Genomic DNA, 25,661 nt, shown 5'->3' on the forward strand with positions numbered 1-25,661 from the left:
GCCAAAGCATCCACCTTAGATTTCAATTGTGAAAGGAGATAATTTTGATATTTTAGCATGTGAAACTGACAATTCAACGCCCTCATGGCTAAAGTGGAAGAAGTATACACTTTCTTACCCCATCTATCCAAAGCCCTTGCCTCTTTATCAGTGGGAACAGGGTTTTTAACAACAGAGGCCTTAACACCTTTAGGTCCCTGAGAAACAGTTTCTGGGTCTGCCCTAGGACTCTTAAAAAGATACTTATGAGCTTCAGGCACCCTATAGTACCTATCAGGTTTAACAGGAGCAGGAGGCAAAGAATCAGGGTTCAGGGAAGCCTCTGCAAAAACATCTTCCACCACATTTAACACAGGAGGTATAGCTAAGGGCCTATTGCTGGGGTAAAAACAAGAATTCCCTAAGCCTTTTCCTGGAATCAGAGTAATCTTGGCCTTCCCATTTAAAGTGCTCCCTCATGGAATGCAGAGTCTCTGAAAATGAGAAATCCTCAGGAGGAGAAGCTGTAGGAGTGGAATCATCCACATCAGAATCAGAATAAGGAGGATACTCCTGCAAGTCTTCCGCAGAAGACTCAGAAGCCTCTGAACACTGTTCAAAACTCTCAAACTCAGGTTCCACCCTAGGCCTCTTATCAGGAGGCGGCATAGAACCTCTAATCAGAGTAATCAAATCTTCTGCCATTTTAAGCATATGTTTCTTAGGCACAGAACCTGAAGTGCTAGGAGAAGCCCCCACTGAAGCTAAACTTGGCCTACCTCTCAAAGAAGGTTTGGAAACAGAAGGAGAGGCTTTAACTACCTTGGGAAGAGAGGGAAGAACAGTTACCTGAGAAGCCCCCTCAGCCTGGCCTACCTCCTGAGAAGGCACATCCTGTAACAGTAAAGTCTCTGCCTGAGACTCCAAGGAAACTCCTGGCAAAACCTCTGGCTCCACTGAGCCTTCTAAAGAACCAACGTCCGGGACTGCCGGTTCATCAACCCTAGGCTTCGCTGTTTTGTCCTTGCGCTTTTTGGACGAAGCGGGCGTCGGAGCATCCGACGGCATTTTATAATTACAACGCTTCCCAAACACTAACCTGGCACAGTCTAACCTTCTCTTAATAGTGCGTTTGTTAAATCTAGCACAAGAGCGGCATCCAACAACGTCGTGCTCAGGCCCTAAACAAGGTATACACAAGGTATGGTAATCCCTATGAGGTATCTGTTTCCCACAAGAAATACAGTTATTCACTTTTTCTGACATCCGGTTAAATACTGAGGCAAGCAAAAACCAAAATGTTCCCCAACGGGGTACTTAGCCAACTTTGATTCGGTCTGAAACTCCGACTTCAGAAAATTTCAGAACGCCAACCTGCACTCGCAAAACTGCTTCTGCATCGGACCATGCGGCAAAAAAGACTGAGGATATGACGTCGGTCATGCGCATTAGTATCCTGACGTACTGACGTCAGTCTAATGCGCCCTGACCGACGTCAGCCATATACTTTGGTATTCGGGCCGACTGGACAGCGGACTACCCAATAGTTAGGACTGCAGCAATGTGGAATGAAGAACATCCACATTGCAAAGAATGCTTACCCACCTGTTCAGAAACATGAACTAAATCCTGCAACTCTTTACACTCAATACCTTCCGCCAGAGCATCTACCTTAGACTTTAATTGTGAAAGGAGATAATTTTGGTACTTCAACATGTGAAACTGGCAATTCAAAGCCCTCATGGCTAAAGTGGAAGAAGTACACACTTTCTTTCCCCATCTATCCAAAGCCCTTGACTGTTTATCTGGAGGAACAGGATTTTTAACAACAGAAGCCTTAACACCTTTAGGCCCCTGAGAAACAGTTTCTGGGTCTGCCCTAGGACTCTTAAAAAGATACTTATGAGCTTCAGGCACCCTATAATATCTATCCGGTTTAACTGGAGCAGGAGGCAAAGAATCAGGGTTTAGAGAAGCCTCTGCAAAAACATCTTCCACCACATCCAGAACAGGAGGTATAGCTAAAGGCCTATGCTGGGGTAGAAACAAAAATTCCCTAAGCCTTTTCCTGGAATCAGAGAAATCCTGACCTTCCCATTTAAAATGCTCCCTCATGGAATGAAGAGTCTCTGAAAAAGAAAAATCCTCAGGAGGAGAAGCAGAAGGAGTAGAATCATCCACATCAGAATCAGAATAAGGAGAGTACTCCTGCAAATCTTCAGCCGAAGACTCGGAAGCATCCGAACCCTGCTCAAAACTCCCAAGCTCAGGTTCCACCCTAGGCCTCTTATCAGGAGGGGGCATAGAACCTCTAATCATTGTAATCAAATCTTCTGCCATCTTAAGCATATGCTTCTTAGGCACAGACCCTGAAGAACTAGGGGTAACACCTGAAACAAAACCTGGCCTGCCCCTGGGAGAAGCCTTGGAAACAGAAGGGGAGGGCCTAACCACCTTAGGAAGTGAGGGAAGAACAGCTACCTGAGAAGCCCCTTCAGCCTGGCCTATCTCCTGAGAGGTCACATCTTGCAATAATAAAGTCTCTCCCTGGGACTCCAAAGAAACTTCTGGCTGAACCTCCGGCTCCACCGAGCCCTCTAAAGAACCGGCGTCCGGGACGGACGGTTCTTCCAACCTAGGCTTTGCTGCCTTGTCCTTGCGCTTTTTAGACGAAGCGGGCGTCTGAGCATCCGACGGCATTTTATAATTACACCGCTTCCCAAAAACTAACCTGGCACAATCTAATCTTCTCTTTATAGTGCGTTTGTTAAATCTAGCACAAGAGCGACAGCCAACAACGTCGTGCTCAGGCCCTAAACAAGGTATACACAAGGTATGGTAATCCCTATGAGGTATCTGTTTCCCACAAGAAATACAGTTATTCACTTTTTCTGACATCCGGTTAAATACTGAGGCAAGAAAAAACCAAAATATTCCCCAACGGGGTACTTAGCCAACTTTGATTCGGTCTGAAACTCCGACTTCAGAAAATTTCAGAACGCCAACCTGCACTCGCAATACTGCTTCTGCATCGGACCATGCGGCAAAAAAGACTGGGGATATGACGTCGGTCATGCGCATTTGTACCCTGACGTCCTGACGTCAGACTAATGCGCCTTGACCGACGTCAGCCTTATACTTTGGTATTCGGGCCGACTGGGACAGCGGACTACCCAAGTGTTAGGACTGCAGCAATGTGAGATGAAGAACATCTGGGTCTGTGCTTAGAAGGTATGCTTGGCTCACAGAGCAAACTCTGCCTGACCATGTTAAAGCAAAATTATTGGATGCTCCTTTACAACAGGACTGTCTCTTTGGTAATAAGGCTGAAGAAGTTTTAAAAAAGATGCAAGATAAAGCTAAATCTATGCAAACTATGAAAGATTTCTTACAAGTGCAACCTCCAAGATTTAGTAGGCACTGGCCTTCTAAGAACTGGTCCTTTCCAGTCCCTTCGAGAGCCACTCAAGTCAAACCCAGACATTCCAAAGGCTCCAGTTTTCAGTCACAAGGAACTTTTAGAACAAAGCAATTAAGTGCCTCATCTTCTAAATCTGGAAACAAGGCACCTCCCTGTGGTAAACAGTCTCAATGACTCCCCCTTACACTTACCAAGCACTTACCTTTTAGCCGCCCCTTTGGGGGGGGAAACTGGCACTTCCTGCAAGAAACTGGCAACTTAGGACAAATGGGCTCTAAATGTTGTATCCCAAGGATACAGATTTCATTTCCACACGTTGCCAATCCCAAACAGATGGCCAGACCTGCCCCCAAATCAGTGGGCAGAGGCCCAAAAACAAGTATGGTCCCTCATGAATATGGGGGCTATTCAACCAGTGCCAGAAGAGGAAAAGGGGCAAAGCTTCTACTCAATTCTGGACTTATCTACTCTAAACACATTTCTGGACATTCCAAAATTCAAGATGCTGACTCTTCAACATTTACTTCCTATGCTAGGCAAAGGATGCCTGGTTGGCAACTAAGAGGCTTACCTGTATATCCCAATCAGGGAGTCTTGCAGAAGATACCTCTGTTTCAAAGCAGGCTACTTGCATTACCAGTTCTCTGCACTGCCCTTTGGCTTATCTACTGCGCCCAGGGTCTGCACAAAGTGTCTGGCTGCAGTAATTGCATTTTCCAGGCAAAGAAATACTCAAATATATCCATACCTGGACGACTGTCTAATTCAGGCAGAAAACAAGGACATGCTTCAAAAACATCTGGCGTTTGTGAAAAGGGTTCCAACATGTCTAGGGTACACCATCAACGAAAATAAATCACAACTGGTACCCTCTCAAAAAATTACATTCCTGGGTGCAAGCTTGAATACAACTGCCCAGCTGACTTGCCTAACGCCAGAAAAGCAAATTCATTTGATAACTTACTTCAAACAGGTGGCCACCAACACCTTCCTGTCTGCAAGACAAATTCTGCAAACCTTGTGGTTCATGGCTTCCTGCATTCTTCTAATTCTATATGCAAGACTGCATATGAGGAAACTTCAATGGTACTTAAAAAGTTTATGGAGTCAGCATCGACACAGCCTGGAAACAATGACTGTTTTAGTGTTTCACTGTTGCAGTCATTACATTTGGGTAATCTGCTGGCAGGTTGCCCTCAGTCGGCCTGAATATCAAAGTCTAGGGTCCTGCGTCAGTTGCTGTCTCCTCTTCCATGACGTCAAGTCATCAGGTGTATAAAACTTGCAGCCAATGTCATTTTACTCAGTCTTTCTTGCTGCGTGGTGCCCAAAGCAGAAGCAGTTTGCAAGTACCGGTCGGCAGACTCCTGAAATTTTCACATTTGAGTTTCAGAACCGAAGTCTTAAATTAAAGCTAAGTACCCCATTGGGGAAATTTTTTCTTGCTCCTTACAGATGTCAGTAAAAGTTAATAATTGCATTACTTGTGAAGTGAATACCTCATAAGGATTTTCATTTGTACTGTATTCCTTGCCTAGGCCCAGATCATAATTTGCCTTGCTGTCGGTTTTGTGCTAGATTTAACCAACGCACTATTAAGAGTCAGTATATATTTTTTTGCTCCAAAATATTTTGGATCCAGATTTAATTACCCTGAAATGTCGTCTGATAGCAATCTGACTACCGAAGTTCACAAAAAACGCGAAGAAAAAAACAGAGAGAGACCGTCGAGGTCCATAACCGACGACATAGCTTCTCCTAAGCCAGTCGCCGGTTCGCCCATACTCAGTGAGGTGCTTTCGCAGCCCGATACCCGCTACTTTTAAGTCGCAGGCTCTACCGAGACCCATGCGGACTCCGGTATGCCGCGAGATGCTCAGAGTATTGAGCCCGCGGATGTCTCTCCCTCGGATGGTTCTGGAGCCGCTGAGCAGGCACCGGATTCTGAGGGCGTTTTCAGGCCTCAACATTTCTATACAAAACCAACGCCAGCTTCAAAAGCAAAAACAAAAACAGCTTCTAAGTCTAAAAAACCGACGCATGAGCCACGTGCTCCGGTCCCTATGCCTGAAAAACAGATGATCAACATGGCTGAGGACTTAATTACCTTGATCAGGCACCCCCCCCCCCCCTGCTAAGAGGCCTAGGCAAGACACTGAGTATGATTCTTCAAATCATGTTTCCATTTCTTCTGATTCCTCTTCTGATCAGGAATTTTCTATACCACCCTATGAAGATTCAGATGCAGAAGAATCCATCCCATCTGCATCTCCTCCTGAGGATTATTCCTTTGGAGAAACTTTGCATACTTTAAGGGAACATTTTCATTGGGAGAGTCAGGATTTCTCTGAATCAAAAAAGAGGCTTAGGGATTTCCTTCTTCTTTCTCAGCATAGGCCTTTGGCTATACCTCCTGTATTAGATAATGTTGATGACGTGTTTTCAGAATCGAGCATGGCTCCTGATTCCCTACCTTTGGCTCCTAGTAAGTCAGACCGATATTATAGGGTTCCGGACTCCCACAAATTTTTATTCAAAAATCCTGCTGCTTATCCTGAAACTATCTCACAGGGTCCCAAAGGTGTAAAGGCCTCTACAGCCAAAAAATCCTACCCTCTCTGATAGAGATTCCAGGGGGCTGGATAGGTGGGGAAAGAAGGTTTATACGTCTGCAACCTTGGCAATTAGGGCCTTAAACTGCCAGTTTCACATGCTTAAATATCAACAGCATGTTATGGGCTTGTTGAAACAGAAAATGATGTTGATTTCCGATTGTGTAGAAAATAAAGAATTACAGGAATTATTGCATGCAGAAGAACAGGTTGGAAAGCATACTTTGCAATGCGGTTTTGATTCTTTGGAGGCCTCTTGCAAGGCCGCAGTTACTGGATCGGTGATTAGAAGGCATGCATGGCTCAAGGAGCAAAACCTGCCTGATCATGTTAAAGCTAAATTGTTGGATGCACCTTTACAGCATGATACTCTGTTTGGTAATAAGGCAAAAGAGGTTTTAAAGAAAATGGAAGACAAAGCTAAATCTATGCAAACTATAAAAGACTTCTTACAAGTGCAGCCACCCAGATTCAGTAGGCACTGGCCTATTAAATGTTGGTCCTTTCCTGTGTCCAACAGAGCCTCACAAGGCAAATCCAGGCACTCACAAGGCTCTAGATACCAATCACAGGGTTCTTACAGGTCAAAGCAATGGGGTGCCTCCACCTCCAAATCTGGAGGAAACAAAGCGTAACCTTACAGTAAGCAGTCTCAATGACTTCCTCTACCTTCACCAAGCACTTATCTTTTGGCAGCCCCCTTGGGGGGGGGGGGGGGATTAGCACTTCATGCTCAAAATTGGCAGTTAATTACCCAGGACAAGTGGGTATTAAACATAGTATCCCAGGGGTACAGTTTTCATTTCCATACTTTGCCAATTCCAAACAGTTGGCCAGATCTGCCACAAAATCAATGGGCAGAGGCTCAGAAACAAGTTATGTCCCTCATGGATATGGGGGCTATTCAACCAGTGACACAACAGGAAAAAGGACAAGGTTTTCACTCAAGACTGTTCCTGGTACCCAGAAAAGACCATGCCTGGCGTCCAATACTGGACTTATCGATTTTGTACACGTTCTTGGACATTCCAAAATTTAAAATGCTGACTTTACAACAGTTACTCCCCATGCTGGGCAAGAACGCTTGGTTAGTGACTCTAGATTTAAAAGAGGCAAACCTGCATATCCCAGTAAGGGAATCGTGCAGAAGATACCTCCACTTCAAGGCAGGTTTTATGCATTACCAATTCTCTGCACTGCCCTTTGGCTTATCCACTGCGTTCAGGGTCTTTACACAGTGCCCGACACCAGTAATTGCATTTTGCAGACAAAGAAGCATACAAATCTATCCTTACTTGGATGACTGTCTCATTCAAGCAGAAAACAAAGACATTCTTCTTCAACATCTGGCGTTTGTAAAACGGATTCTAACATGCCTAGGGTACACAAACAAAAAGAAATGACAATTGGTACCCTCTCAAAAAATTACATTCCTGGGAGCAAGCTTGAATACAACTGCCCAGATGGCTTACCTTACACCAGACAAAGGCAACTGACTATATACTTCAAACAGATGGCAACAAAAACCCAGTTATCTGCAAGACAAATTCTGCAGGCTTTGGGCTTCATGGCATCCTGCATTCTACTAATTCCATATGCAAGACTGCATATGAGGAAACTTCAATGGTATCTAAAAAGTTTATGGAGGCAACATTGTCACAGTCTGGAAGCAATGATTCCTCTCATTCATTCCCTGCCTACAACAGGAGTTTCTTTGGTGGGCCGAGACATGTCACCAAAACAAGGGGTGATCTTTCACTCAACCCTCTGCCACTCAAACCCTAACTACAGACGCATCAGACTATGCTTGGGGGGGCCCACCTGGCAGGGAGATGCATTCAGGGCATATGGAACCCAAAACAAATGCACCTGCATATCAACCAGAAAGAGATGCTAGCTGTTCAGAATGCCCTGACAGCCTTCAAGGACTTACTTCATCCAGGACTACTACTGATAAAGACGGACAACACCACAGTTATGTGGTACATAAACAAGCAGGGGGGTACACATTCCTACCCCCCTTTGCAGACTAGTCATGGCATTGTGGGACTCGGCCTTGACGTACTTCTGCAAGCACAATTCCTGCCAGGAAAACAAAATACTCTGGCAGACGACCTAAGCAGAAATCTTATGGATCCTCATGAGTGGAAACTGGATCCACAATTCTTCAGCATGGTAACACAGAAATGGGGGAGCCCAGACATAGATCTATTTCCCTCTCCCCAAAATTAACAACTGGACAAATTCTGCACTAGGACTTATCACAGACAAGCATGGAAAGTGGATGCCCTATCCTTCAGATGGAGAAACCTATCCGTCTACCCTTTTCCTTCTCTGCCTCTTCTTCCCAAGGTATTACTAAAGGTCAGACAGGAAAAAACGAAGATGATCCTAATTGCCCCGGACTGGCCATGCCAGCACTGGTACCCAAGGAATATGCCTCAACTCCCTCCTTGGTACTTGCTTCAAATACCTCATCTACTGTCTCAGCAGAGCAATAAAATTCTGCACACTCGGCTCCAAACTCTGAACTGGGCAGCAAGGCTGATTATGTAATGAATCAAACAACACTTCTCAGTAAATCTGTGATGGATGTCATTTTGGAAGCCAGAAGGCCTAGTATTAGAAAATCTTATGCTGATAAATGGAAGAGGAACGGGCACAGCAAAACCAAATATTCCTCAGATTTTACAATACTTGATTGAGATGCTTGACAAGGGCCTATCTTTTACTTCAATAAAAATCTATGCTTCTGCCATCGCGGCTCATTACAACACGGACCCTCCCATCTTTTCTCATCCTCTGCTAAAACAGTATCTTAGAGGGGCCAAAAATTTAAGGCCTCCCAGAAGATCACCAACTCCTGCATGGGACCCTCAATTTTGGGCTGGAAAAAAGTACAGTTTTGTACCTACCATAAATGTAGATGTTCGAGGATACACATTGCTGCAGTCCTAACCATTGGGTAGTCCACTGTCCAGTCGGCCCGAATACCAAAGTATATGGCTGACGTCGGTCAAGGCGCATTAGACTGATGTCAGGACGTCAGGGTACTAATGCGCATGACCGACGTCATATCCTCAGTCTTTTCTTGCCCCAGATGTCAGAAGACCCTAAAAAGACAAGGCCCAAACCAAAAAACCAAAAAACCCTGCACCAAACATATAAACAATATATACAAATGTACAAGAGTATATCCTAACCCACACCACCACCCCTAAACACAGAGGGGAAGGAGGGTAAATTGGACTGCAGCAATGTGTATCCTCGAACATCTACATTTATGGTAGGTACAAAACTGTACTATGTTCTTCATTACACATTGCTGCAGTCCTAACCATTGGGTAGAATCCCAAAGCAGAGGTAAGGGAGGCTGGCAAATCATAAAGAAGCAGGAGCTGTCAACATGCCTTGCAAAATAGCTGTGGCAAAACCAGCCCTAGATTTAGAGTAGAGAGGAAGGTGGTAATGCTTAGAGAAAGTATGCACTGAACTCCAAGTAGCTGCCTCCAAAATATCCTTAGTTGCCAGCCCCCTTAGAAATGCTGTTGAAGTGGCAGTAGCCCTAGTGGAATGAGGCCTAATCCCAGCTGGAATCTCCTTGCCATGATGGGAATAACAAAATGAAATGCAAAACCCAATCCACTTAGAAATAGTTTGCTTAGACACAGGCTTGCCCTGAGAACTCAAAGCAAAAGAAACAAACAACTGCTGAGACTGCCTGAAATCCTTAGTCCTGCTTAAATAATAACGCAACTGCCTATGTACATCTAAAGTGTGCAAAATCTTTTCCCCTTATTTTGGGGATCTGCATAGAAAGTAGGCAAATGAATAGTTTGGTTTAAAGCCACACTAGAAACCACCTTAGGCATAAAGGAAGGATTAGTACGTAAAGATACCCTATCCTTATGAAAAATCAAAAAAGGCTCCACTGCCATAAGGGCCTGCAACTCAGAAACCCTTCTTGCAGAAGTAATGGCCAACAAAAAGCAGTCTTCCATGACAAGTATTTCAATTCAGCAGTAGCCAAGAGGCTCAAAAGGTTGTAGAGTAAGTTTCTCCAACACAAAATTGAGATCCCAAGCAGGAGTAGGAGCTCTACGTGGGGGTCTTATATTCTTTGCCCCTCTAAGAAATTGCTTGAACAAAGGATGCGAAAACAATGGTGGGTCACAATCATAGTGAGCTGAAATTGCTGCAGCATGAATCTTAATGGAAGAGAAAGACAAACCTTTGTCCAGTAACTCAGTAAGATATTGAAGAACCACACTCAAATTTGGCTCAGTAATCTCCAAATTGTTTGCTGCACTCCAAAACAAAAATCTCTTCCATTTTTCTGTGTACACTTTCCTTGTACTAGGTCTTCTGGCTTCCATAATCACATTTAAAACTTGTTGAGGAAGCTGAGACCTGCTGTCTTTCAAAACAGAATATGCCAGGCTGTTAGATGTAGAGAGTGAAGCTTGACATTGAGCAGATGACCGTCCCTCTGAGACAACAGGTGTGGAATCAAGGGTAAAGGCCATGGAGGCTTCCTTACCAGACTCCTCAGTAATGGGTACCAGTGCTGCCGAGGCCAATCTGGAGCTATTAAAATCATCCTTGGCTTGTCTTGTCTGACCTTTAGAAGCACCTTTGGAAGAAGAGGCAGAGGTGGAAAGGCATACACATGAAGATTTTTCCAACTGAAAGAAAGAGCATCCACTTTCCAAGCTGTGTGATGAAATACCTTCGTGCAAAACTTTGGCAGCTGGTGGTTTAGTGGAGAAGCGAACAGATCTATGTCTGGAGTTCCCCATGACACTGTCAATTTTTGAAATACATGAAGATCCAGTTTCCACTCGTGGGGATCCATGATTTGTCTGCTTAATACATCTGCTAAGGAGTTCTGTGCTCCCGGCAGAAACCTTGCCTGAAGAGTTAGTTGCAGACTGAGCGCAGTTTCCCATACAATCATTGCTTGCCTGCATAGAGGATAAGAATGTGTTCCCCCTTGTTTGTTGATGTACCACATGACAGTTGTGTTGTCTGTTAGAATCAACACCTGCCCTGGAAGAAGTAACTCCTTGAAAGCCATTAATGCAAACTGGACTGCTAACATCTCCTTCATGTTGATATGTAGATGCTGTAGTCTGGCAGGCCACTTGTCTTGTATCCACTTTCCATTTAGATGAGCTCCCCAAGCAATGTCTGAGGCATCTGTCGTTAAAATCTGACTCGCCTCTGGCGGGTCACAGAGAGTCCCTTGTTTAGGTGACATTCCTGAGCCCACCACAAAAATTCTTTTGAATGCAAGGTATTATTTGAATGACAGTGTCCAAATCCTGGCAGTGCTGTGTCCATACATTTTGAGATACCATTGCAGCTTCCTCATATGCAGTTTGGCATTGGGAAGCACCAGAATACAAGATGCCATGAACCCTAAGGCTTGAAGGACTGTCCTTGCAGTCAGCCCGGACTGAAGAGATAGGTGATGGAAGTAACTGGAAAGATTCTTTTGTTTGTCCGGGGTTAAAAGGCCATCTGGGCTGCTGTATTCAGTCTCACACCCAGAAAGCACATGTCTTGAGAGGGTACTAGACTGGACTTTATTTCGTTCACAGAATACCCTAGGCATCTTAGCACTGCTATGACATATTCCAAATGCTGTAGAAGGTCTTCCTTTTCTTGAGCCAGAATCAGGCAGTCGTCCAAATAAGGATAGATTTGAATTCCTTTTAGCCTGAAGTAAGCTATCACTGGAGCCAGAACCTTTGTGAATACTCTGGCAGTAGATAAGCCAAAGGGCAATGCAGAGAACTGATAATGAGAATTTCCAGCTCGAAAACGCAGATACTTTCTGCAACTTAGTCTTATAGGCACATGAAGGTAAGCTTCCTTGAGATCTAAAGTTACCATCCAGTGATCTTTGCCCAGCAGAGGTAAAAGCTGTTGTAACGTCAACATTTTGAACTTGGGAATGTCCAGATAAGTGTTGAGGATAGATAAATCCAAAATTGGTCTCCACGTGTTCCCCTTCTTTGGTACTAGGAACAGGCGAGAATAAAATCCTAGGCCCCTTTCTGGTACAGGGACTGGCTGAATGGCCCCTATTTGGAGTAACAGAGAAATTTGCTTGTGAGCCTCTTTCCGTTGTGGAGGAGGAACGTCTGGCATGCCTTTGAAAGGGGGCAAGGTATGGAAATAAAACCTGTAACCGTGGTGAATGATATCCAAAACCCATCTGTCTTGAGTAATTAAATCCCAATTTTCTTTGAAAAGAGACAGTCTTCCTCCCAAAGGAGCTGCCAGACGAGAATGTACTGGCAGCTGAAAAGGCAGGTCATTGGGTCTGTTTACGAAAGGACTGACCCCTGCCCTCACCAGAAGTCTGAGCAGGAGAACTCCCTGTTCTAGGCCTAAAAGAACCTTGAGCTCTGCCCCTACCACGTCTAGACCTACCCCTAGACTTGGAATCATAAGCAGGATATGTCCATCCCTTAGAAGGCCAATTTCTGCTAAACTTTGGAGGCTGCACCTGCAAAAAATCTTTAACAGTCTGCATAGATTTAGCCTTGTCCTCCATTTTCTTTAAAACTGCTTCCACAGGCGAACCAAACAACACATCAGACTGTAAAGGAGCATCCAAAATTCTTGTCTTAACATGCTCAGCTAAATTCTGATCCCTCAACCAAGCGTGCCTGCGAAGAACAGAACCAGTGGCAGCCACCCTCGAGGAGGCCTGCACAGCATCAAAACCACATTGCAAAGAATGCTTACCCACTTGTTCAGACACATGAACTAAATCCAGCAACTCTTTACACTCAATACCTTCCGCCAGAGCATCCACCTTAGATTTCAATTGTGAAAGGAGATAATTTTGATATTTTAGCATGTGAAACTGACAATTCAACGCCCTCATGGCTAAAGTGGAAGAAGTATACACTTTCTTTCCCCATCTATCCAAAGCCCTTGCCTCTTTATCAGAGGGAACAGGATTTTTAACAACAGAGGCCTTAACACCTTTAGGCCCCTGAGAAACAATTTCTGGGTCTGCCCTAGGACTCTTAAAAAGATACTTATGAGCTTCAGGCACCCTATAGTACCTATCAGGTTTAACAGGGGCAGGAGGCAAAGAATCCGGGTTCAGGGAAGCCTCTGCAAAAACATCTTCCACCACATTCAACACAGGAGGTATAGCCAAGGGCCTATGCTGGGGTAAAAACAAGAATTCCCTAAGCCTCTTCCTGGAATCAGAGAAATCTTGGCCTTCCCATTTAAAATGCTCCCTCATGGAATGCAGAGTCTCTGAAAAAGAAAAATCCTCAGGAGGAGAAGCTGAAGGAGTGGAATCATCCACATCAGAATCAGAATAATGAGGAAACTCCTGCAAGTCTTCAGCCGAAGACTCAGAAGCCTCTGAACACTGTTCAAAACTCTCAAACTCAGGCTCCACCCTAGGCCTCTTATCAGGAGGGGGCATAGAACCTCTAATCATAGTAATCAAATCCTCTGCCATTTTAAGCATATGTTTCTTAGGCACAGAACCTGAAGTGCTAGGAGAAGCCCCCACTGAAGCTAAACTTGGCCTACCTCTCAAAGTAGTCTTGGAAACAGAAGGAGAGGCTCTAACTACCTTAGGAAGAGAAGGAAGAACAGCTACCTGAGAAGCCCCCTCAGCCTGGCCTACCTCCTGAGAGGGCACATCCTGCAACAGCAAAGTCTCTGCCTGAGACTCCACAGAAACTCCTGGCAAAACCTCTGGCTCCACTGAGCCTTCTAAAGAACCGACGTCCGGGACTGCCGGTTCTTCAACCCTAGGCTTTGCTGCTTTGTCCTTGCGCTTTTGAGAAGCGGGCGGAGCATCCGGCGGCATTTTATAATTACAACGCTTCCCAAACACTAACCTGGCACAGTCTAACCTTCTCTTAATAGTGCGTTTGTTAAATCTAGCACAAGAGCGGCATCCAACAACGTCGTGCTCAGGCCCTAAACAAGGTATACACAAAGTATGGTAATCCCTATGAGGTATCTGTTTCCCACAAGAAATACAGTTATTCACTTTTTCTGACATCCGGTTAAATACTGAGGCAAGAAAAACCAAAATGTTCCCCAACGGAGTACTTAGCCAACTTTGATTCGGTCTGAAACTCCGACTTCAGAAAATTTCAGAACGCCAACCTGCACTCGCAAAACTGCTTCTGCATCGGACCATGCGGCAAAAAAGACAGAGGATATGACGTCGGTCATGCGCATTAGTACCCTGACGTCCTGACATCAGTCTAATGCGCCTTGACCGACGTCAGCCATATACTTTGGTATTCGGGCCGACTGGACAGCGGACTACCCAATGGTTAGGACTGCAGCAATGTGCAATGAAGAACATCTCACCCTGCCTCCTTTTGAACGAGCAGCTACTGCGGATATAACGTTTTTATCTTGGAAAACAGCTTTCCTTTTGGCAATCACTTCAGCAAGAAGGGTTTCAGAACTACAAGCCCTCAAGGCTGTGGAGCCTTTTATTACATTTTACCCGGACAGGGTGTCCCTCAGGACCAATCCTTCCTTTATGCCTAAGGTGGTATCCAGTGTGGCTCTTAACCAAACTATTCACCTGCCAACATTTTACCCAAATGCACAGAACAAGGGGGAGTGGATTCTGCATTCATTGGACGTACACAGACAACTAAAAATTCTACTTAAACAGGACCAAATTACTAAGAAAGTCTGAGCAACTACTCGTGGCATTTGCTGCAGGATCAGAGGGGAAGGCTATATCAAAGCAGACTATTTCTAAGTGGATAAGCCACTGCATTCATTTCTGCTACTTGCATCATGGTAAACTGGTGCCCAAGGGAATCGGGTCACATTCCACCAGGGCCACTTCTACCTCAGCAGCCTTTCTCAGAGGCGTTTCAACCAAAGACATTCTAGAAGCTGCTACTTGGAGCTCTGTTCATACTTTTACAAAGCATTATCATTTGTCTCTTTTCTCGAAGTCCAGGGCAGGCTTTGCCACTTCAGTTCTGCAGGGCCTTATAGCCGCTCCTATTGCCATCCTCCCCATCCATAGCTTTGGGATTCTACCCAAATGTAATGACTGCAACAGTGAAATACGAAGAAAGTACAGTTTTGTACCTACCATAAATGTAGATGTCCGATAGGTATGCATCTGCAGTCATAACATATGGGTTGTCCTGCCTCAGGCAGCCCTCTGTCGGCCCGATTCCAAAGTCTGGGTCTGGCCTCGGCTGATGTCGCACTTCACCCGACGTCATAGCTCCTGGGGTATAAAGGCATCAGCCGACGCCATTTTCCTCAGTGTTTCTTGCCCCAGATGCCAGGTGCCCTCTAAGAAGGCTAAATTTGGATAATTGCTGTAAATTCCAAACAGTAGCAAACAAAATAATATATATATATATATATATATATATATATATATATACTTACAAACAAATACACCATTATAGATTCCCTCAGCTAGCTGAAAGAGGGGTAAGCACCCTAGGAATACTACAGAGGGGAAGGAGGGTGGGTAATCCTGACTGCAGATGCATACCTATCGGACATCTACATTTATGGTAGGTACAAAACTGTACTATGTCCTTCAAGGATGCATCTGCAGTCATAACATATGGGTAGAATACCATAGCCAAACTGGGGGAGGAGGCACTAAGATAAAGATGGTGTAGTTAAGATCCCTTGTAAAACTGCAGTTGCAAAGCCTGCTCTGGATCTGGAGTATAAGGGAAGATTGTAATGCTTGGAAAATGTATGCACGGAGCTCCAAGTAGCAGCTTCTAAAATGTCTTTGGTAGCCACTCCTCGTAGAAAACCTGTAGTAGTGGCTGTAGCCCTTGTGGAGTGAGGCCTGATATTTTCAGTTGTTGTCTTTCAATGAAAAGAGTAACAGAATCGAATGCAATTTCCTATCCATTTTGAAATTGTCTGTTTGGAAATTGCTTTTCCTTGCACTCCTGTTGCATATGCTACCAGAAGCTGGTCAGTTTTTCTGCTGGTCTTAGTTCTGTCCAGGTAGTAGCGCAGTTGTCTATGTACATCTAAGGTGTGTAGTAGCTTTTCCCCCCTGTTCTGTGGGTTAGGGAAGAACGTAGGTAAATGAATAGCTTGGTTCAAGGATACCCTGGATACCACTTTTGGCATGAAAGTAGGATTGGTTCTCAGAGACACTCTATCCTGGTGAAAGATAAGGAAAGGCTGTACTGCCATTAATGCCTGTAACTCTGATACCCTTCTTGCTGAAGTGATTGCTAGAAGGAAGACAGTTTTCCAAGATAAGAACTGTAAGTCTGCTGATGCAGCTGGTTCAAAAGGGGGAAGTGTTAATTTTTCCAGCACAAAATTGAGATCCCATGCAGGCAGAGGTGGTATGCATGGAGGATTTACTATTTTGATCCCTCTTAGAAATTGTCTGAGGAGAGGTTGAGAGAAGATAGGAGGATCCATGTTGTACTCTGCTGAAATTGCTGAAGCATGAATCTTAATGGAAGAATAGGACAGGCCATTGTGGAACAGTTCTGCTAAGTATTCTAGGATGTGTGCTAGGTTTGCAATCGTGACATCTGTTCCCTTTGATGCACTCCAAATGAGGAATCTCTTCCATTTGGCTGAGTATGTTTTCCTTGTGGAGGGTCTGCGAGCCTCCAGGATAATGTCCTTGACTCTCTGTGATAAAGCAGGCTGGTTTTGTTTTATGCAATTTTCCAGGCGGTTAGCTGCAGAGTTTTCAAGTTTGGATGCAGGGTATTGTAGTTGTTCTGTGTTAGAAGTAAAGGCCATAGAGGTAGAGGCCATGGGTTCGTCCGAGACATGCTTCTCAGTAGCGGATACCAATGTTGCCTTGGCCAGTCTGGAGCTATCAGAATTACCTTTGGCTGTTCCTCCCTGATCTTCAGTAGAACTTTGTACATCAATGGGAGAGGTGGGAAGGCATAAACTGTCAGGGCCTTCCAGCTGAAAGAAAGGGAGTCCACCCTCCAGGCTTTTGGGTGGTATTCTCTTGAGCAGAATTTCTTCAGTTGGTGGTTGAGTGGGGAGGCGAACAGGTCTATTTCTGGCATTCCCCATTTCTTTGTTATGGTTTTGAAGATATCTGGATGCAGCATCCATTCATGAGCATCCGTGGTAGTTCTGCTTAATTTGTCTGCTAGTATATTCTCTTTTCCTGGTACGAATCTGGCCTGCAGTTGAATGTTGAGATTCAGGCCTAGGTTCCACAGTTCCATTGCCATCCGGCATAAAGGGTAGGAGTGCGTGCCTCCTGTTTGTTGATGTACCATATGACTGTGGTATTGTCCGTCCTTATCAGCAGGGGTCCTTGCTGAAGGAATGATTTGAATGCCTCTATTGCATGCTTCACTGCCAGCATCTCCTTTAGATTTATGTGTAGATTCAGCTGGTCTTGGGACCATAGGCCTTGGATACACTTGTCTTCCATGTGTGCGCCCCAGCCTAGGTCTGAGGCGTCCGTGGTGATGGTCTGCCTTGGTTGTGGTTTGTGGAAAGGCAACCCTCTGTTGGTCTTGCAGGCCTGAGCCCACCACAGGAATTCCTTTTTCAGGCATGGAATGATTGGTATCATGGTTTCTAGACTGTGTCTGTGTTGAGACCATACATTTCTTAGGTACCATTGTAATTTCCTCATATGTAGTCTGGCATGTGGTATCAAGATTATGCAGGATGCCATGTAACCCAGGGCCTGCAGGACTTTCCTTGTAGTAAGCGGAGTTTGTCTTGTCAATGCCGTGAAGCAGACTGGAACTTGTTTTTGTTTTTCTTCTGTGAGAAAAGCCATCTGAGTTATTGTGTCCAGTTCTGCACCCAAAAATGTTATCCTTTGAGATGGCACTAGTCTTGACTTCTGTATGTTGACTGTGCATCCCAAAGCTTGTAGCAGTTGTATGACATAAGCCAAAGCCTTTATTATTTTTGTCTTGTTGTCCGCTTGTATTAGGCAGTCGTCCAGGTATGGGTAGATTTGAATTCCCTGAAGCCTGCAATGTGCAATTACTGATGCCAGGCATTTCGTGAATACTCTGGGCGCAGTAGATAAGCCAAAGGGCAATGCTGAGAATTGATAATGCTCTGATCCTGCAAGAAATCTGAGGTGTCTTCTGCAATCTGGTCGTATAGGGACGTGCAGGTATGCCTCCTTAAGATCTAGAGTCACCAGCCAAGACTCCTTGCCCAACATGGGAAGAAGTTGCTGTAGGGTTAGCATCTTGAATTTTGGTACAATGAGATCTGTGTTCAGTGCGGACAAGTCGAGAATAGGCCTCCATTGAGTTTCTTTTCTTGGTACAAGGAATAGTCTGGAGTAAAATCCATGGCCTTGTTCCATAGATGCTACCTTTTCTATTGCTCTCATCCTTAGTAAGCTGATGACCTGTTTTAGAGCCTCTGACTTCTGGCTTGGTGGAAGGTTTGGCATTCCTCTCTTTTTTGGTAAAGTGTGGAAGTGAAACCTGTAGCCTTTGTCTATTGTTTGCAAAGTCCATTTGTCTCCTGTGATGCAATGTCAGTTTTTTGAAAATAAAGCTAACTTTCCGCCCAAGGGTGCTTCCAATTGTTCCCTGGTAGGCGGAATCAGAGCCAAGTCATTGTATCTGTCCTGTGGAAGTGGTTGCAGTCGCAGCTGTGAAGGCACTCCTCTGGTTGTCAGGTTGTCACTGACGGCCCCTGTAGGCACCCCTTGATTGACCTCTGCCTCTTAGGCGTCTATTTCTGCCTCTCTGTGCTCTGGTGGTGTCTGGAAAGGACCAATTCTTTGAAGGCCAATTTCTGCTGAACCTCAGAGGTTGGACCTGCAGAAAATCCTTGACTGTTTGCACAGATTTTGCCTTTTCTTCCACTTTCTTTAGTACCTCCTGTGCAGGGGAGCCAAATAAACTTTGTTTCTCCATAGGGGCATCTAGGAGTTTAGATTTTACATGGTCTGGCAAGGATTGCTCTTTTAGCCAGGCATGCCTTCGAATCACTGCTCCAGTCATAGCTGATCTAAATGAAGCCTCCAGTGCATCATAGCCACATTTTAAAAAATGATTACTGACCTGCTGAGAATTGTGTACCAACTCCTGAAGGGACTTACGGTCTAAAAGTTCTGGAGAGGAAAGCTTTTTATTTAGCTGATCTAACAAAAATTCCTGGTACTGTATCATGTGAAATTGACAGTTTAAAGCCCTGGCAGAAAGAGTAGCAGATGTATAAACTTTTTTACCCCATCTCTCTAATGCTCTTGATTCTCTTTCAGAGGGTAGGGTTTTTTTTGGCAGAGGCAGCTGCAACACCCTTGGGGCCCTGAGAAATGGTTTCTGGGTCTGCAGCGTGGGCCTTGTACAAGTGGAAATGAGAATCCGGGACCCTGTAATATCTGTCAGGTTTGGCAGGGGCCGGGGGAAGGGAATCAGGGGCTGAACAGGCATCATTGTATGCATCATCAACAACTGATAGTACAGGTGGTATGGCTAGAGGCCTATGCTGTGGTAAGTGTAAAAAGGTCCTTAGCCTTTTCCTAGAATCAGAAAAATCCTGACCCTGCCATTGGAAATGTTCCCTCATTGAATGAAGAGTTTCCCCAAATGAAAATTCTTCTGGGGGGGGAGGCAGAAGGAATGGAGTCTTCTGCATCCGAATCCTCATAAGGTGAGTATGGGCCTTCCTGATGGTCTGATACATCTGATCCATCCGAGGAATAGTCAGAGGAAAGAGGTTCAGGGGGTTCAGTCCTAGGCCTTTTTTCAGGAGGGGGTTGAGAGGCCCTGTCTGGGTGAGGTTGGGATCCCCTGATCAAAGAAATAAGGTCCTCAGCAAGACTGAGAATTTGAGAACTTGAGGAAGGTCTGTGAGATGGAGCTTTTGTAGGTAAGGCCTTGGAAAGTTTAGCTGCTTTAGCCCTGGAGAAGGCCTTAATGGACATAGAAGCAGGGGGTCTAGATGCCCCACGTGCAGGAGTAGAAATGTCCAACGGAATGGTGTCGGACAATTCTAGTGTGCCTGCTTCTTCGGTAGGAATTTCTGTAGCCGACTCCGCCGGGGCCTCTGAGGCCATGTCATCGGAGGCCTGCTTGCGGCCGGAGGAAGAACCGAGGACTCTGTTTCAGCCGAAACCGAGACACTCGCGGTAGGCCTAACCGTGGTTTCAGCCGAAACCGCGGGCCGCGAGTGTCGGTCCTTTTCCTTGCGTTTTTTAGCTAAATAAGTAGTCGGAGTCTCCGACGGCATTTTATATGCAAAAGCAGGAACCAAAAAACTCTTCTGCAAACTCCGACCGACGTCTTAGTGTCCGTCGGTTGAAGGAGGCACAGGCTAAACAAGCTGATACGTCGTGGTCTGGGCCTAAGCAAGGAAGGCAGTAAGAATGGAAATCCTTATGAGGTATTTGTTTCCCACAAGTTAAACAATTATTTACTTTTTCTGACATTGGCTGAGGCAAGAAAGAGTCCCCAACGGGGTACTTAACTTTTTAGAAGTCTTCGGTAGCTGAAATCTCTGGATCTGACCGACCGGCACTTGCGAACAGCTTCTGCTTCGGGCACCGCGCGGCAAGAAAGACGGAGGAAAATGGCGTCGGCTGATGCCTTTATACCCCAGGAGCTATGACGTCGGGTGAAGTGCGACATCAGCAGAGGCCAGACCCAGACTTTGGAATCAGGCCGACCGAGGGCTGCCTGAGGCAGGACAACCCATATGTTATGACTGCAGATGCATCCTTGAAGGACATCATAGTACAGTTGTGTACACTTACCATAAATGTAGATGTTAGAGTGTAGTCACTGTTGCAGTCCGGGTTACCCACCCGCCATCCCCCTTTTTTCTAAAACTTCTCTTTCCTTCACTATATTCTAAAGCCTTTGTGGTGTATTTGTTTTTTTAGATGAAGGTAAAGTTTATGTTGCTAAAAATGCATTTATATAATTTCTATACCTTTTCTTTCCTTCACTATACTCAAAAGTATGACTGAGCCACAGTTCCAAACAGAGATGCTTTTTAAAAGCAACTATATTTATTCACTTCTGCAGAGTTATCTCCTCAGCAGTGGCAAATATTACACCACCTGCTGACGCAATGTCATATGAGGGGGCCACATGGGGACAATATGTGGTCTAACCACCCTAAAGTCTATACTGCCAACTGAATTTTCTGGAAATTCTTATGGCCACATGGCTTACTTACCAATGAAGCCAGCTGACTACCATTTAAAGCTAAATATGCTATCATAGAAATCTTGTCCTCGGATTACCTGTCAAAATGGGCTGTTCATATAGTTTAGCACTAGCATTTCTTACAGCAATTTCAAGGATGATAGCCAAGCAGACTGGGGAACCAAAGAACCAATTCACTTGTTGGACGACTAAGACACATGAAAAGGTCTGGAGTGCAGAGTAACAGAAGAAACTTCAACAGCTGTAGACACTTTAGAAGCCTCTTAAAGGAAGACACAACCAGTGGAAAAAATATATGATGGACAGCAATAAAACTCCAAAGTATGCTGAATGCAATGCAAAGTTATTTCAACAAAGAAAACAAAGCATTTCAACTCAGAACAAATAGAAAGAAAAATGTCACCATCCATAAGGATCTGTGTTACTCTTACAGAAAAATAAACATCCTGGTGCCACTAGTAGGCCATCTGTCAACAAGTTATGCTTTAAACGTTTTTGAAAATATTATACATTACGTTCCTAAGGTCTATAAACTCATCTACATACGGGCTTTGAAAGTGTAAATATTCACACTTACTCGCACAAGAACTTTGAAAGTGTTGACACCATCATCCACTGCTCGCTCAATATCATCCATTAGATTATCAGTGGAGCCACGGATTACAATTGTGGAAATTGAACCATCTTCCCTTTCTGTAACAAATTAAAAAATGTTTTATGCAATCATTCTTTTCCTGGAATAAACAGAACATTATAAAGACAACAAACTTAAGAATACAAATACACTTGCATGCACAAGTTTCTACTCCTTAAATGCAACCAAATGTTATTAATTAAATTTTTTCAATATAGACCCAGAAAATCTGTGATCAGTTAAGTCAAATGTTTGGAGTTACAAAGCAAACAAGCAAGTGCAGAGAAAAAAAAACACAGGGTACTGGATTTAACTCAAAAAATGTTCACATCTTTAACATTCTGTGCTTTATATGCCACACTTCTCTCAGACAAGTATATGACTTTTTTTGATTTCACTTAAGAATTAGAGGTTATTTGAATATTACTCACCCCCCCCCCCCCCAAGGACATATAGTGGGACACTGATGCTAATATCATTAGGTAGGGTGTTTTTGGCAGGATCCAGTTAAGTTGTGATTTTTTTTTTAACTGGCGATTCGTGTTTGGCATGCCTTTGATGAGTTGGGCATAATTGTAAAAGTGGAGCCCACGAGGGAAGTAAATGCTGGGACTGTTGTACTTCTTCCAAATGAAGTTACCACTATCACAAAAATTTTTTCATAACAAAAATCACAACAAAAGATACCAGCTCAAATGGCAGAAGGATAATCATGTTGCACACAAAAAATATCCAAAAACAGAGAAAAAAATGCTTGACAGGTGGGCTAAGTTGGGAAATTCTTGGCAGTGATTTTTAGATTTTTGTAGGATGTCGGCATGGGTGACAATAGAAACCCGGGAATGGGGCAAGTACAATTGTGCAAGAACATACAACAGAAGATGTAGAGTAGTGCAATGTTGCAGTACACTCTGACTACTGGGACTTGAACTTCCGGGTTTCCAGACATACGGCAGACCAATTTCTAGAGTTCAGAGCCCTTCACTCTTGGAATAGTAGATGCCTTCCATCTGGGATGTCAGAACACTTCCAGTATAAAAAAGGCACTGCACCACATTAGAGCTTTCTTGCTCAGTGTTCTACACTAAGACCACTGAAAGCTACAATAAAGACCAAAGTATTAACTAATATCCTCACCCACTCAGGAGTGGGGAATATGAAGAAAAAGGGCTCCCAACATGCTACAGAGTCTGGAGCAGGTTGAAGGCCTTTAAGAAAAAGGGGAGGACAGAACTATGGATAGAAGTACCCCAACCCAGTATGTCTTGAGTCAAGGAAAGGCAAGTGATGAAGAACATCTATTATGGTTAAGGTCTTACATAACTGCACTCTGTTTCTTTACTTATATCATTGCTGCAGTAGTCTGGAATATTATGATGATTCCCAGAGCTTTAACATGAAAAGGCGATGGCCTGAGACGGATGGCTGGATTGTAGCATGCCTGTAGTATTGTTGTAGCAAACACCGCCTTGCCTAAGAAGCAATGCCCAGTCTGGAGTGCTCTGGAAATGTGTGCACAGATGTCCACATGGCTGCCTTCAAAACAGCTTGAGTGCTGAGCCCCTTTAAGAAATACCATTTGTTGAGGCTTACAGTACAAGAAGGTACAGCCACCACACTACACCCCCCTAGCAAAGAATAATAGTTATGTACTCACCATAACTAGGTATCTGTGTTATCTGTAGTCATCATTTATCACGTATGGGTCTAGGATCCAACACTGGATCCAAGCTGGCACACTAGACAACACTATCTCAAGCTCCTCCCACTCATAATGCACTGCTGCCCTCTAACCCCTCAGATCGAGTTTGCCCTGGAGATAGAAAAAGAAACCGCCACCAGACTAGGTTTACCTGACTCTTGCCAATCCTCCAGGAGAGAGGGGAAGCAGGGTGGGGTCATGATGAATGGTGACTACAGATAATATGGATACCAAGTTATAGTGAGTACGTAACTATTAATCTGATGTTATCCTAGTCACCATTCATCACATATGGGTCACAGTCCCCCAGCTACCTGATATTCATGGGTGGCCTCAAGGAAGAGCATGCCGAAGTACAGTTGTGTACACTTACCATAAATGCAGATGTTAGAGTGTATTCACTGTTGCAGTCATCACATTTGGGTTATCTGCTTGCAGTAGCCCTCAGTCGGCCTGATTATCAAAGTCTTGGATCCTGCGTCGGTTGCCGTCTCATCTTCCATGACATCAGGTAGTCAGGGGTATAAAGCAAGCAGCCAACACCATTACATCAGTTTTTCTTGACCCAGATGTCAGGTGCCCCCCATAATGGGATGCAATTACATACAAATGTTACACCTCCGGCAAAAAAGCAAATGCACCAAAAAGCTTTAAGCATAGTAAACAAGAATAGAGGTATAGTCAATAGAAGTCAGGGGGCTGGAGGGAAGGTAACTAGGACTGCAGCAGTGATTACACTTGAACATCTACATTTATGGTAAGTGTACACAACTGCACTATGTTCTTCATGTTTCACTGTTGCAGTCATCACATTTGGGTAGATCCTCAAAGTTAAGGATGGGAGAAGGTAATTAGATAGCATTAGGACCGGCTATAAGGCCCTGCAAGACTGCAGTGGCAAATCCAGCTCTGGATTTAGAAAAAAATGGCAAGTGGTAATGCTTGGTGAAGGCATGTACAGAACTCCAGGTAACAGCTTCCAGGATTGTTCCTGGTAGGGACACCTCTGAGAAAGGCTGTAGAGGTAGATACAAGCCCTGGTTGAATGTGGTCTTATCCCCTGTGGGGTAGGTTTTCCATGATACTTATAGCAGAAATTAATGCAATGGCCTATCCACTTAGAAATGGTTTGCTTTGAAATAGAATTCTCCTCTGCCCCTGCAGCAAATGCAACCAGCAGCTGCTCAGATTTCCTGAGGGACTTGATCCTGTTCAAGTAAAATCTAAGTTGTCTGTGCACATCCAGGGAGTGCAGTATTCATTCCCCTCTGTTCTGTGGGTTAGAAAAGAAGGTTAGCAAATGAATGGACTGATTAAGGGCCACACTGGATACCACCTTGGGCATGGAGGGATTGGTCCTAAGGGACCCCCTGTAAGCATGAAAGATGATGAAAGGCTCCACTGCCATGAGGGCCTGCAATTCAGACACCCTTCTTGCTGAAGTGATGGTTAGAAGGAAGGCTGTTTTCCAAGAAAGGAATTTCAACTCTGCATTTGCAGCTGGCTCAAAGGGAGGTAGAGTGAGCTTTTCCAATACAGTTAAAGTTAAGATCACAGGCTGGAGTAGGGGCTCTTCTGGGTGGTCTCAGGTTTTTGGCCACTCTGAGGAATTGCTTCAACAGCGGACGAGAGAAGGGTGGTTCTGTATTGCAATGCGTTGAAATGGCTGAGGCATGAATTTTGATGGAGGAAAAGGAAGGGCCCTTGTGAAGCATCTTGGTTAAGTATTGAAGAATATGGGGTAAATTGGGCGCTGCTGTGCCCATCCCCTGAGTTTGGCTCCAGGAACAGAATCTTTTCCATTTTTCAGCACAGGATTGTCTAGTACTAGGCCTCCTTGCCTCCAGAATGACATCCATCACTTGCTTACTGAGGGATGGTAAAGGAGAGATCAGGTAATTAGCTAGGCTGCCAGGTTCAGGGTTTGAAGTTGTGGGTGCAGAATCTGTCCCTCCTGCTGGGACAGCAGGGCAGGGGTCTGAGGCAGGTGCCATGGTGCCAGCAATGACACATTGTGCAAGAGGGGGTACCAGTGTTGGCATGGCCAGTATGGTGCAATCAGTATTGCCCTTGGCTTGTCCTGTTCGACCTTTAAAAGTACCTTTGAGAGGAGAGGCATAGGGGGAAGGCATAAACTGTTTTTTCCAGGTGA

The 25,661-nt window shown here is 44.7% G+C and overlaps 1 protein-coding gene across 3 annotated transcripts in view; it reads right to left on the minus strand.

Annotated features, from left to right (window-relative positions):
- Nucleotides 1–25,661, minus strand: part of CCT8 (chaperonin containing TCP1 subunit 8) — a 1,023,638-nt gene that overhangs the window by 519,715 nt on the left and 478,262 nt on the right. For all 3 annotated transcript variants that reach the window (XM_044071397.1, XM_044071395.1, XM_044071396.1), the window contains exon 11: nt 21,751–21,866. In XM_044071397.1, coding sequence (XP_043927332.1) covers nt 21,751–21,866 — 116 coding nt within the window. The remainder of the gene's footprint in view (nt 1–21,750; nt 21,867–25,661) is intronic.

This window comes from Protopterus annectens, chromosome 5.part0 (assembly GCF_019279795.1).
Source record: "Protopterus annectens isolate FY-2018-M chromosome 5.part0, PAN1.0, whole genome shotgun sequence".
Lineage (NCBI taxonomy): Eukaryota > Metazoa > Chordata > Ceratodontiformes > Protopteridae > Protopterus > Protopterus annectens.